General features: G+C 39.3%; 1 protein-coding gene across 2 annotated transcripts; it reads right to left on the minus strand.

Moving 5' to 3' along the window:
• Nucleotides 1–3732: 3732 nt before the first annotated feature.
• RB195_020334 (uncharacterized protein) lies at nt 3733–13080 on the minus strand (the record flags this gene model as incomplete). 2 transcript variants are annotated; one of them, XM_064188584.1, is made up of 17 exons in its annotated part: nt 3733–3778; nt 5176–5306; nt 5430–5534; nt 5703–5843; nt 6027–6234; nt 6356–6456; nt 6737–6819; nt 6881–7006; nt 7563–7650; nt 7722–7814; nt 7944–8023; nt 9567–9681; nt 9754–9884; nt 9945–10024; nt 10092–10233; nt 12782–12993; nt 13055–13080. In XM_064188584.1, 17 exons carry the CDS (start codon nt 13078–13080, stop codon nt 3733–3735), a joined length of 1908 nt encoding a protein of 635 aa, XP_064044464.1. The 2 variants fall into 2 exon arrangements, with proteins under 2 accessions (XP_064044464.1, XP_064044465.1); XM_064188583.1 differs by lacking the exon at nt 13055–13080 and having other exon boundaries at nt 12782–12983.
• Nucleotides 13081–14558: the final 1478 nt, after the last annotated feature.

The raw sequence follows: 14558 nt of genomic DNA on the forward strand, positions 1-14558 counted from the left end.
TCTACGCTATGTTTTCTATTTCTGAATAATGTTACCTTTCATAATGGCATCGTGCCAACCATAAAAGTTCTCTCAGAACTTTTCCTGCTTTCCACAGTTAACAGTGGAAAACAGGCTGCGAAACGAGTGGTACAACCCAAACATTCAGCATAATGAGGGGAAAAATGGGAGATAGAGAGAAAATTTTGGCACAGAAGTCCATTGTCTACATTTTTGTGTGATTATTCAGTCCTCTTAATCATATGTAATATGAGCAATCATACTTGTAAATGCTGATGTTCTCAGTACTTGCCATTCATCCTTTTATTTGCATACACATAATCTCTAAATCTAATAAGTGAAAACTTTCTGACTATACTCAACTATTCTTAGAGTGCTTCATAGGACTTTGATTAATGATTAATTGTACATTAACGCTAGAATCTTAAATTTTACATATAGCACTTTTTTGTATTAAAAGCTAACCGGTTTATACTTATAGAGAGTTTTTTGTTTTTCTGACGACGATCTTTAGCATTACACTTTATTTGCTTCAGACTGTCTCGCAGTAATCGATTTTCATTTTCTCTCGTGCAAACGTATTTTATTTGTGATGCATCACAAGAGATTATAAATTTCAATACAACTGGTTTATCCAGAAGCAGAGTTAACAATGGTGAATCATTGTTTTGTATGCTAGAGAGTATGGATATATAATGCAAAGACGGCGACACAACTACATCCTGGAGGAGAGACTTTCTAGAGATGGGCGTGCGGCAAAAGTCCTTTCGAGAAATAAAGAAGGAAATTAAAAGTAGGGCTGTAGTCGGATCAAAACGGCATAAATCACGGTGCAGTTACGTAAGTGGCTGTGCTTCAAGCGGTGCGGTGAAGACAGCGGTTGGAGTCGAGGAGACCATGGCGAACTGCAGAGTTGCTTGGCGGTAGGGAGGATCCTTGCACGATCCCAACCGCTACGCTCCACCGTGTGCAGCGGTTTGGATCGTGCAAGCTTCGAGCGCTGTCGCTCATGCAGCTGTCCGTGCTTCATGACGTTTTGACCCAACTGTATGTAGTAGCAAGTGAAATAATTCAGGGCGATACGCAGTAAAAATTTTCCAGTTGAATAAACGCAGTCTCGCGTAAAATTGTGCCCTAGCAGGAAACCTTGCTATCCAGTCACAATTTGTCCTCGGGCAAAACCACAAACAGTGAAAATATGTTTCCAGTCGTTTCAGCACTGGAAATGTTTCAGCAACAAACGACTAGTTCCCGCTGCGAAATGCCACTGACCTGAGTTTGCGTTAGCAAAAAAATAATAATATTCAATACCACGATTTCAAGAACCCGTCGATGGATTCGTTCCCATCGTATTTTTCCTCGGAAGGACAGACATATTTGATACGAGCTCAGGATAATAATGAAACATAAAAATAAAGTAAAAAGTGAAGGCGCTTACTTCTGAGTTTATGCGAGTGACCGCTATCCACGTCCGACTTGAGGAAGGGTGGAGGAAGTAGCCTGAGTGATTGAGCTGCTTAGAGATGTTTCGGTCACTCGAGAAAACAATAAATAAATAAATAAATAAATGGTCGCTAAACAGTAAAAGTTCTAATAAACCATATACTATGAGTTACAGTAAGTATACAGTCACTATTACAACGTAGCATTTAAAGACGTAGGGATAACTGAACGATAACTATGCGCTCCACAAAACATATAACTTCGAACAAACCGCTGGAAATACGTACATGTTTGGAGTTTTCATTCGTTTGGATGATATTGTCATCTCCGAAATCTCGGAAATTCGATATTTTTACTTCGTTTCAGTTCTACTTCTAGTAACTTCTGTTCCTTTTAATTCACCATGGATACATTTCAAATTCATCAGTTTGGGAACTGGTAGCATTCACTATTCAATGCATTGAATTAATTCATTTTATTTACTTCTTAATTTTGTTATCATTTTTATCATCTCTCTATGTACTTCTCACTTCTGTACACTCCTTATAAAACAGTTATAATAGGTGTCAAAGGAATCACACCGAAGGGATTCCTACCTCCGAAATCTCGGAGATGCAATAGGTTTCTCGTTCTTTCAATACTACATTTAACAACTTCTGTTCCTTTTAACTTACTATGTATACATTTCAAATCCATCAGTTTTGGAAACTGTCACATTTCTGTTACTGTTATCTTAGTTGAGCATTTCTTCAATTCGGAATTCGGAAGTACTTAAAGTGTGTAAAGTGTCTGACGTTAATCCATCCGCTTGTGATGCGCCTACGCGTTCCACTTCAATTCAGAATCGTTTGAGGTTTATGAACGTGTAACTGGCCTATACAGCGAATTGCAGGGCTATCCGATACGCCAAGTAAGTGTTTTTTTTTATCCTCGCGGACAAGTTTGGTACCAATTTATCGACCACGGAGGGGTCGAAAGGCTTGGTAAGCTCTAGGGCGGACTCGAACCTTCGATCGATCGTGCAGACAGCAGAACTTTTTACCGACTGCGCTACACCCGCCTTGTTTACAAATATATAAAGTGGAACTCAGAATCTCTACAAATTTGGAAGTAGTTGTTATGCTTTCAACAATGGCCACAATGTAAGAATTCTTGTAATGCAAAAAGGACTTCACTAGCAGATAGAATTCTCACGTCATCAGGTGAAGTGTTAGTGATCAGTTTTTTTTTGTTCTAGTACAAGTGAGACGAAAGCGACCAATTAATCCACCACATAATATGCTCTAAAGAGCCAACATTGCCATATAACACTTAGGAGGAATTCTAGTGAGCTCTATTCTTTCTTGATGTTGTTTTATGGCACACTGAGTATTTTCAAACAAACAAATGTGGTGGAATGCAATTTTATTGATAAATCATTCTGTACTTCTACAACCTATCTCTTCAACAACCATCATCTTCCTCATCCACTCGAGCAAATTTTTTGTTCGTTTCGCATGTTCGGTGCTTATTTTTCCTGTAGTTTCTTGTTGGGAACACCACATCGCCTAGAAATTTCTTCTGGAATCATCTGGATAGCGCATTATTCCACTATTCAAATCATTCAGTGTGCATGCGACTTGAGAATGTTCATCTTGACGTCGGGTTGATGATCGAGCGATAAAGGGAACCTTCATGAAGTTATGGAAGTGGTTGGAATACATCAGGAAATTCTAGAACTACAATCTTAGGAACATGAAGAAATATTAAAATGTAAATGTAGATACTATTCTTTCACTCACTCTTCTTCACACTTTTTGATGCCATCAAAGTCACGCCGGTGTAACGCCACTAATTTTATTATCATAACTATCGTCACTCTAAGAATTTCATGTCACAATTACTTGCACATTTACGATTTAACACAGAGTGTAACGACACAGAAAGACGAATTAATACTAAAACCACATTCTACGACATAATTTCGATTATTGAAATGCGAATATAAGAAAAACAAATATATACATGCGAAATAAAATAAAAAGAAATCAACCCTATCAATACCGAGAACATTTTCAAAGAAGGAGAGGTCGTATGGAACCCAAAGCTTAAACAAGTTGAATCGATTTGGTAAAGCAGTCGAAACATGAAGTAATAAATAACAAAGGAAATAAAACTCATAGAAACAGTAGTCTTACACTGTTTATAAATATTTGATTAACAAGAATAAATACGACAAACATGTATTGTACTTTCAAGGCAAAATCGACTAAAGCAAAGTACTCAATGCGAAAACCACACAGGAAATCATTAGTAACTGTTCGGAATATTGTGCAAAGACCCGAATGGTTGTTTTCTGAAAAAAAATCGATTATAAAGCGTCATGAGACAATGAGAATGTTCAAAGCGCAAAAAACCAATTAACTTTTCCTTATAAATCAATTTTGTACTTATATTTGCGCCAAATACCATGACCGCTTTTGATGAATGGGTATGGGATCGCTGTTCCTCATTTCCCAGTGATTTCGCAGAGAATATCGCCGACATGTGACGGTGCCCTTTTATGGTGCTGTCATTTTCGACGCGATTTATTATTTCAAGATACGATCGACACCGCGCTTCGTAGCGGCATCGTGCGCTCAAAAACGAAACACACACGATCGCTAGTCGCAGCTTACAGTTTTCATCCCTTTAAATGTTGCCGCTGCAGAGCAGTTCGCAAAGTCGGTGGATGATTGACAAAACAATGAAAGGTTGTGAACTTTGACAGAATGTCATCTGACTAAGAACTAAGCCGACAAGGCTTTCCGGCTGTACGTCCGGCCGGAAAGGTGACTATGCACACGTTTTTGATGTTCCCGCCACAAGTGTGTTGCCCGCCTTTTTTTCTTCCGTAATTGGATTCTATTATTGCACTGTCACTTCTGAAACTGAGACCTTACTTTAACTTCCCAAATGTGAGAAACCAAATCAGCCGACTAGTTACCAATCGCTAGAACTATTATGTAAACGGGAATAAGTGCTTCCGCTAAAGCAACAGCCCCTGAAGTCAGAAGTAAAGACAACGCTAGTCCAGACCACAAGTTCCACTTCATCGATTTCATTAATTCCAGCTATCAATTAGCTTTGACGGTATCAACCTCCGCTATAACTCAAACATTCCCAATGCTAAGGAATAATGGAACAATTTTTAGTGGAAAAACGAAACATAGTATGGAAAGACCTACTTGTGAAGAACTAACGAGTGACTAGTTACAACGTCAATGTATAATGGTTTGTGACAGGATTTATTCGAACATCATTCAGTAATTGAGATTGAAGAGTTATGTCACAAACGTTAACTTGTACGAGTAGTGCGAATAAAACCATGTATGTAATGAAGCCCCCCCTTTCCAAAAGCGAACACCGCGGTCGCCCGCTGCTCGTGGAGGATTTTCAATCCTCTTTATCTCATTGTGTTCTGGCCTTCCGACTCTTACAGTTTCCATCAAGAGCGCGAAAATAAGGCCAGCAAACAATAGATTCTGATCGTGCCGACGACGTTGCGCAAGCAATGCACGAGCGGCCCGAAGTGCTATCTTTCGACGGCTAAAAGCGCTACATCAAACGTAATGTTGTTCCGTATTACGCACGATTAACGCCATTTATAGGTGGTGCGGCTGAGTTGTCGGCCGTTCGACGACGTCACGGGTCAATTCACCCAAAAATTTACTGGTATTACCAATGATTCCAGTTCAAAGCAACGGAACTTACGTGCTATTATCCTTTCTAACCACTTGAAACGGAGAAGAGTTGCGATGATTTAAAGGATCAATGTTAACTTTGTTAGAGACTCCAAGAATATTTGTGACAGTGTGTTTTACAGCAGGCTTTGGTGTTTGGACCTGAAAATATGTAATGGAAGTGGAATAATCCCTACACAAGGATTTTAGTGTGATTTCGTAAGATTTAGGCATCAGATAGTGCTAGTTTAGGAATCAGCAAAAGGTATAAGAGAATAAACTGACCACTGGAACTTTATTGATTGGCTGTGGTATCAATGGACCGCTAGCTCTCGGCAATCCCAATGGCGACCGCATGAAATCTGGGAAGGCAGCCGGCGTCCAGACTGGCTAGAAAAAAACTTCGATTGGAAAATATCTGGCTACACATAAGAAGAGTAGGTGTTTCAAGAAATTGTGCAAGGAAATATCATAAATATTTAATTAAATACTAAACACGAATGCAGAACCGAAGCGTTAGAGTACCAAAACACAAAATAATGTTTAAGTGCAACTAACCGTGGTAGGCAGAACAATCGGTGACAATCCTGTGAGCGGAAGTGAGGACATATGGTACGAGTTTCCAACTTTTACGGTATACTTCCTCGTGCCAATCATTGGCGAACTCAAAGGTGATACCGAAAAGTTCCCGTAGGAACGCTGAAATAATTAGAATTCAAAGTGGTTTGAGCCATTTCTCTATATGAAGGACCATACACCCATGTTCTGTTACAATCTCAAATGCTAAGAACATTGAGCACAAGTAATCTAGCACAGCGCAAGCATTGCTGAACAGGCACCTGGCCTTCTTCTGCACGTAAAAAGAAAACGAGTTTTTCTCACCTTAGGTTGTGGTTTAGGCAAAATATTTCCACTACTTGGTCGCATCAATGGAACAACGGATTCTGCTGTAGATGGGGAAGTTGCAGCAGTCCCAGCTGGGCCAGATGAGGTTCTCTGTCGTAGATCAGTCTCTTGACGAAGACGTTCAGCTGCAAGTTCAGCGAACATCATCAGTGATGACGATGCTTGTGTGACAAAATCCTCTGATCTGGAAAAATTACAAAAATAACCTTTCTCAATCACAGAAGCATAGTATAATAGTTCAAATGTGTGCGACGAAACTATGATCACAAAAGGGGAAACTATGGCAGCTATTTTCAGAAACCTACCTTAATCGAGGCATCTTTTGAGATATTGGAACCCGAAGATTTGCTTCAGAATTGCTCCTCTTTCCTAAAGACAGTGATTGCTGCATTGCAGCGGTGGTTGCCTGAAATCACAATGTACTAACTACAAAGCACTAACTTGGCCTCGAATGTAAAACTGGAGGTTTATGAACCAGAAAAGAAGGAAATGAATTTGATTCTAAAAAGTGTTGCAATCAGCGCAAGAAAACGTTTATTCGTTTGAAATGATTCATGAACCACCCATCTTGCACTAAAATGCGCGGATAACAACACATCATGACTAGCTAACCAAATACAAGCCAGATATTAGGATGATAGGCCAAAAAAGTAGAAGAATAAAGACGTAAAACAACTGAAAATTACCTTCATTTGTGGTGTGAGTGGAGTAGAAGCACTGGATGCCAAAAGCCTCTCAATGCAAGCATTTACATCAAATTTGGAATTTTCTGAAGCGTACATCAAAATAATGACAATATAAAGTTTGAACAAAGAAATATAGAAACTCACCATCTGGTTCTGGACCGCAGTAAACAAATAATGGAATTTTCTTAGTACCGAAGAGATAATGGACCTTTTTGATTAATCCAAGAGCGACTAGAACATTAGCGATGTCATAGAGTCTTCGACATCGACCTGCAACTTTTCAAATGATTGTTGGGACTAAATCTTGAAGGAAGATGTAGCATCAACAAAAAACTCCCAAAGAAGCAGCTATCACATGTCACTTACAGAAACAGAACCAACAATTTTTTCTCTAAAAAACCAACCGATTTTTTTTTATCCCTCGGAGGTTTGCAGTTACTTTAAACAGAAGCTCTCTAGTCTTAAAAATCTTACGAGAAAACACAAACACAGATGAAATTACGTGATGTAAACGGGTAGATGTGAAGTTCTCGAAGGGAAGTGTGAAAAAAACCATGACTTTATATGAGGTCTTTTTTAATGATGTGCATCCGATGAAACCTTGTTGTTCACAGGAACATCAAGGACACAAGCCGACGAACTTATATTATGCGTCAGTTGTGACCCTCCCGACTGGATATAATCGCGAGGAAAATGGCTGACGATTGAACTTACGAAAAAAAAAAACGAAATCACAGATACAAAACTTATTCATTTTTTGTGTGAAACTTTACTAAAACCGGAAAATACCCCATCGAATCAATCTACTGAAATATGATAAGCTTACTTCGACTTGGCGGCTCAAATCCCTCTGTTTCCGGATCTTTGATAAGAACCGTACTAGCCACATCCAAGCTTACCCGTCTTGTGTTCTTCTGAATCAAGCAAAGCTCATTAAACAAGAATATGGAGTGATAAATAGGAAGTTATCTGGAATACCACCCACTGGATTGCTTAAAAGCACCATGAGAAAGCGTCTACAGAGTTGCGCTAGCGAGTTTCGCCCTTGCCGATCTCGACCATCCACTCTGGATCGTTTCTGGAAACCAACAATTGAAGAATGTGACCTCTAAACCAGTATTCGGTAGAAAATCAATCGAAAAAGAATACATCACAAAATTAGACAACAAATAAATAAAAGCCACTTAATCCCAACTATTCAGCTTACCTCACTACTCTGAAACGAATTATTGTGATCACAGGACAAATTCGAAGAGGAGGGAGCATCATCTTCACCAATTAATGTTCCTGGAAGTCAAATATAAAATATATGAACGTGATGATCTTGAAGACATATTTCTTCTTTTAACTGAAGACGGAACCGTTCCAGCAAATTTTATTAATTACTTACTCTAGTTGTGTTAGTGGGGTTTTAATTTTAATTTTTCATCAATCATAACTCAGCATCTACACCGAACTTCCTCAAAAACAACAGATAAGGTGTACGATGCGACGTAGCTCAGAATTCGCGCTCTGATGGGAATCACATAATCAAAGATGTGCTAGATGCGGGAGATTTGTTCTCTGGTTTTTTTCCCCTGGAATTCGTGTACTGTTTCGTGTAGAAGGTGGTATGTATGTTTTTTTTGTGTAGAAGTTTGCTCTCCATTCGATCATCTTGTTACTGTCAGAGCTAGAGCAAACAACTATAGAAGGACCTGCTTCTGCTTCTTGTTGGGACACATGGATGGTAGTTTTATGATTTCAAGAAGCCCCTTTGAAAAAAATGGTTCCTGACTAATGGAGTGATATTTGCGGGTAATATTAGATTGACATTTTGGGGCTCCTATCGATTTCTTGTGCCCTTATGTCTTTTGAGCCCTTTTTCGTATTGGAATTGCCATGATACGATGATGAATAGTTCACAAGCTCGAAATACTCAAACATAAGTCTTAATATGAAGTATTAAGGTGGCATGGATACTGTAGTAACGTCCCTTCCATTTTTCTATAACACCAACTAGCGGTTCTCATTCCCGAAGTAGTAAGTGGTCTAAGTTTCTTCCTTAGTTTTCTGATGTTTTTGTTTTTTTTTTATTCAACGACAAAGATATTTCAATCAATGTTACAGTCAGTTGAATAGTCAATACTCTCTGTTCATCGATTTAATACATTCCCGATGCTTTTGGCGTAGAACTCAGGTTGTAGTGAAAGAAAGTGTTGACAACCGTGGAAAGAAACTTATGGAATAACCTAATACTTTTGAGCTTCCTGAGATTTGGTTAATACTAGTGATTTTCACGTGTTTGTTTGGTCCTGAATAACTACCGAAGGTGAAACTCTTCACATCAGTGGGACCCTTATTTCTCAAAGTAAATAATCAATTCAATCGCGGCCTTAAGGCCTAAGCATTAGTCTTAGAGGATCTATGACATTTAAACTAAAGTTACCAAGAGAAGAAAGTAAGCTAGAATGTCGAAAAATAAGTGCGCCCATTGAGTGACCCCCAACTACATTTTTCCCACCTGATGTCTTCCCGTAACCATCATTTTCAAGATGGATTTTGAAGGTGTAAGTTTTTCTTGAGCATTCTTTTTTCTTACTCCTTCTCCCTGTTGTCGGCTTTGATCGCTGCATTATCTGAAGCGGCCGTATCCGGCACATCCTTAGTGACTTATACCTTTTCTGTGTAAAATACTTGACCGTACATTTTTTCCAGAAAAATTTTGAATTCGTGGAGAACTCTCAAAAAAGAGAACATTTTTGGATATTTTGTGGGTCTCAACAACACAGGGGGTGCGCTGAATAATCAGGAGTTTTGTAATTGACACATTGCTCCCTAAACCACTTACCAACAATTTCTTTTGTGCCAGCTTTACGACTGCCAGGTGACAACTCGGTAAATGAGCACATAGCTTGTTCCACACGAAGTACCCGCTCAGGTAATCGCTCCTCAACGGCTTCTTTCTAGAAATACAGGTTTTTCGAGGGTAGATCCGATGGCTATAAAGGTAGTAGTCGACAGTGCTATGACGGAACCTGTAGATCAGCCATAAGTTTCGGTAATCCCTCCAAACCATGCCATCTATAGTAGGATTTGTTTGTTTTGCTCATCGCATCTAACGCTTCCATGACGTTCACGATATCATAGATCCGACGTTTCTCTACGTCTATATACACGAATTTACTCCGACATCCTTAGAAAATATGCTCAAGATCATTCTTCTTACTCATTTTCCTCGCTACAGTTTCAAGATGCACTTCTCGGGTCATGGATGTTCGTGTCTCTTCGTTCATGGCGATAAGAAATCTGAAAAGTCTCTTGATAAGTTTATGAGAATTTCAGTACGAAATGCTGATTTCGTTGACACAAATACCTTTGGCATAGTAATCCAAGGCTTTTTTCCTTACGTGATGTCACTTCGCCGTCTTCGCTCTCAACATCAAGCTCATCACTGGATTCACGTCTTGACGTCGATGTGGTCATGCCCAAAACATGCGGTGAGTCCGATAATGATTCTGAATCAGGGAATATAGATGAGGAATATATTTATATGCTATTCGAAAAAGTTCCCAAAGTTTACTTAGTTTCTTCTAGTTGCTTTTTTCTCCAGTGCTACAAGCGAAGCAGTTGAAGTGAACACATCATAATCTTTGGTACAACGCAATTTTCCGTTATAGTACGTTTTTTCCTTCTCTTTCAGTCCTTTTAATGCCGTGCCCAAGCGTTTTCACTTGTACGAGTTACCGTAATGGATGATTTCAACATCCATTGAAAGGAACTCATTGAGACGATAGATAACACTTTGCACTCCTCTCTAATCAGGGACATGGAACACCAGCAACTCCAGCACTTTTTCGTTACAAATTCTATCCTGATGCTGGGTCACATGTTTTATAAAGTAGAAAATACAGTTGTGGCAGAAAACCGCAGGAACAAATGTTGTTTTATTTTTTATCTTGTGGTGCGAAAATAGGCTGAACAGCCTCGTCGCCGTTGCGGCGACAAAGGAGTGCAACAGGTTAATCTTTCGGCTCTAAAGTTTTCATCGCTTAATATTTTTTTCAATGAAATATTGACAATTTTTGAAAGTAAGAGTTGAAAAATCACTAAGCGAGCATTATCAAATAAAAAGGCAGCTTTGACCACATCACTTCGACCTATCTATCTGGAGTAAGCCGTGTTGTATAATTCTCATTTGTACGAGTATTAAAAGATAGGCAACTTCAGGTTTAAAACACAATCGCATGCAAAATGACACCGTTTCTAACGTGCTTTTCTTTCTTGACAGTTTTATCTGCTATCGGACACGTTGCCGAAAGGTAAAACGAAACGCTGGCACGCAACCCAGGGGACCAGAAACTTTTGATAAAACTCATGACCCTAAAAGTTTCGAATCTCGACTTATTACATAGTTTGTGGAAAAATTAAAAAGAAGCCATATTAGCTACATTTTCGGTCTGTTGTGATTTTTGATGAGAACTTAACAGTTTTATGTATGAAAAGGATGAAATCCTTATTATACCATTTCTTCTCTTTTTTACTCACTCTTGGTGAAAATACGTAAACTGTCTCTCTAAATTCAAGATTCAAGAGCTCCACTTCCAATACTTATACCGCTGTTTTGCACATAATTTTTAACTAGCTAGCTAGTTTTTTTTTTGCTTACCAACTAGAAGAATAGCAGTAAGTGAAACAAAAAGAGTGTACGTGTTAGAACAAAAGAACGAAAAATAGAATTCAAACAATATGATCAATACCCCTCAATTGTCTCCGATGCCCTTTTGCTGCCTTTCAATCGTTTGCTCGCGGTCGGTCACCAACCAGGCAGTGCGAGGATTTACGCGCCTTCCGCTTATCTATTCACACTCTCGTCGGCGCGAAATTCAAACCGATCGCTGTGCGAATCCGATTGCTTTGCAACACGGTAACGTTTCGAGTTCTTTTTCATGCTTATCTAACTGACCCGTAATAAAAGCGGAGATAAGCGTCTTCTGAGCTCCGTCTTTGATATGTTGACTGTTTTCGTTCTGTGCTCTCTGTGGATTATTACCTCTGTAGGAGTTCGCCGCCCGACCGCCAAAATATATGGCTTTAGATAGCGCTTATCAAACGAGCTGGAGATGCATGCATTTTCAAATCAGACACAGCAATTTGGTATGAAGTGTGCCTGCACTTTTTCAATAATTCGAATAGTAAGTTTCTACGTTCAATCCATACTGGTTATTTCCAAAATCCACTCATTACAAGGATGAGGAGAAGTATGAATATGAACAATATAGTTTTATCAACAATTTGTTTTCATTGGACTATCAAATCGAGTTACCAATTGATGGAAAGTTAAGATGAATTTGGAACAACAGGATTCTAGTGGGTTTATAAAATGTCATAGAAGGGAGAACCTTTTTGCGTCGCAACGAAATCGCAGCAATCAGAACCAATTGAAATATTTGAAATAATGCCGCATGGGCTGTAGAAAAATGGAGGGTAGAATAACAAGTTTTTATTTTAGTAACAACAAAAGGATTACTGTAGACCGATGTGTAACACTGTAACGTTTGGGTACAATAGCCGCTTCAAAACCGTGACAAGCTCCAAATGGAAAATGAATTATTGAACACCTGCCAGCGAAAATAGTTATGTTAAGCGGTTTTCAAGGCATTTCTTAAAGGCATCATCTCACGACGTAGATTATGGAGAGAAGGGTGATTCCGTCTATTTCTTCCTGATCACCGTAGAAACGGAAGATACTACTTCGAGCGTTCCGGCGCGCCATTTTCTACAACGAGTTCGATTGGAGCTCGCCAGCCTTGTGCATGTGCCGCATCTTCCGGGCAGTTTTTACAGGAATTAGGAAGAAATGGACAGAATCACCCTCCTCTCCATAATCTACGCCCCCGTGTAGGAACTCGCCACCTGAAATCCGCACCACCCCAGATTCGTGGGGTGATGTCTTTAAGCTGGGTCGTACCATTTTAGAAAAAAAGACTTCAGAATAGAAGTGTTTCCAGCGTTAAGGATAGGACATTGTAGTTATTATAAATCATAGACGTAGTTCCCTCTCACCTTGACTTTGCACTGATACGTTGGATTTTTGTGAGAGTGGTGAGGACGGTAGAACGGAATGCACGGCAGTAACTACATCCACTCCAATCTCCGGTACAGCCGTCTCCCGAATCCCGGATACCGTAGGTTTTGGAACGACCATATCCAATGGGTATGGAATATTTTCCTTGTTCGCTTCAAGCATTGCCGCCCATTGCGACATTGCGAGAACCCTGAAAAAGGGACCTAGTTCGTTGAAGCGTGATTTCAACACGAAAAACGTGGAACCGAAACCCAAACGAACGCTGTGCCGAGGGCATGGTGAAAAGTGCATACATTACTGTAGAATGAAGATGAAACTGCGTTATAGGAGCTAATAAAGGACGGATACAACGGGAACAAGAGCAGAGTGGGAGAAATAGTACGGAAGAGAATGTAGGTGACAAAAGATCCACCAGGGAATGGAAGTTGCGTAACACCAGACGGGTCAGCACGCTCCATTGACGGACATGCTTATTGTAACAGCGGGAGTGTGTGCTATGACGAGCTGCACCTGCAGAAGTGCGCCAGCGCTAAGCGCATCAGACGCGAACATCGCGCACATACCGTAGTCAAGACGGCGAACAGTGAAAATAACAGATCCGAAGAAGAAGAAAAGAAGAGGTTCTTACACGCTATTCTAAGCAGACAAACCGATAAACACTGTATTTTCACGCCTCAGTGCTCAAATCTTATGATTTTACATCAAGGGAATAACAGGTTGCAGGCAACCTGCAGTCGAGGTAATGAGGTTGCGCGAAAATAAAGGTATTTGTAGGGGATGAGTTAAATTAGAAACAGTCTGGGAATTGGCCCGATTAACCTAAACGTATCTTTTGTAAATTACCTGCAAGCGTCTAGGAGGTAACTGGTGATCAATCAATGAAAAAAACTAAAGAAACTTGCAGGAATTAAGGAGATCTTATATGCATATTTAAGAGGTATCTTCTTGATTCCTAAACCAGCAAGACACGATAATGACTGGGGAACGGTGTCGAAGGATGATAACGAAATCCACGATGTACAAAAAAAAACAAAAAGAAAAAAAAAGAAATTATGCGGTGACCGTAAAAAGTTGGTTACTCTCCCGAAAAATCGCTAAGTAATAAATTTCGGCTAGTATAGTTGAAAATCCGACAATAGAGATCAGATAGATTGAAATTTATTAGCGAAGTTTATTTTTCAAAAAGTATGTTCCCTTTTCTTTGCTGCATTAACAAAGAATAAAAATCATTCAAAAAGATTCAACTAGACCCAGGGACAACGATGATTCTCATTAGTGGTGACGGCGAAATTTTTCTTAGGAAAGATGGAGGCTGGAAAAAGAGAAGTTCCGAGGAGAGACGATACGAATACGAGAAATCAGAGAATAAGATTGAAACGAAGTTCAACAGTGCGAATAATTACGTAGAAAACAAGGAATGAATGGGGAATTTTCAAGCGTTCTGGCACATTTCTCCTTTTTCAAGAAAATTTGTAAAGCTTTTCACTATCAGAACACTTTCGGAGGAAACAAAGTGCGAAAGTCCGCTTTTTCTCCTCTACTGTCTTGTTACTGAGAGATAGTACGTGTAGTGCCAGAGTATAAATATGTAAAATACTGTTAAGTTCAAAATGAAGGAAAAAGTATAGAGACTTTTACAAAGTTTTCTTTCTTTTAAGAAGTTAAAAAGGCTAAGTTTTCTTATTCTAACATTTTACAATGGAGTTTGTTTTACTTTACACGGGCTGCACTTTATAAAATAAACTTTAAATTCTG

Source organism: Necator americanus, chromosome II, assembly GCF_031761385.1.
Source record: "Necator americanus strain Aroian chromosome II, whole genome shotgun sequence".
NCBI lineage: Eukaryota > Metazoa > Nematoda > Chromadorea > Rhabditida > Ancylostomatidae > Necator > Necator americanus.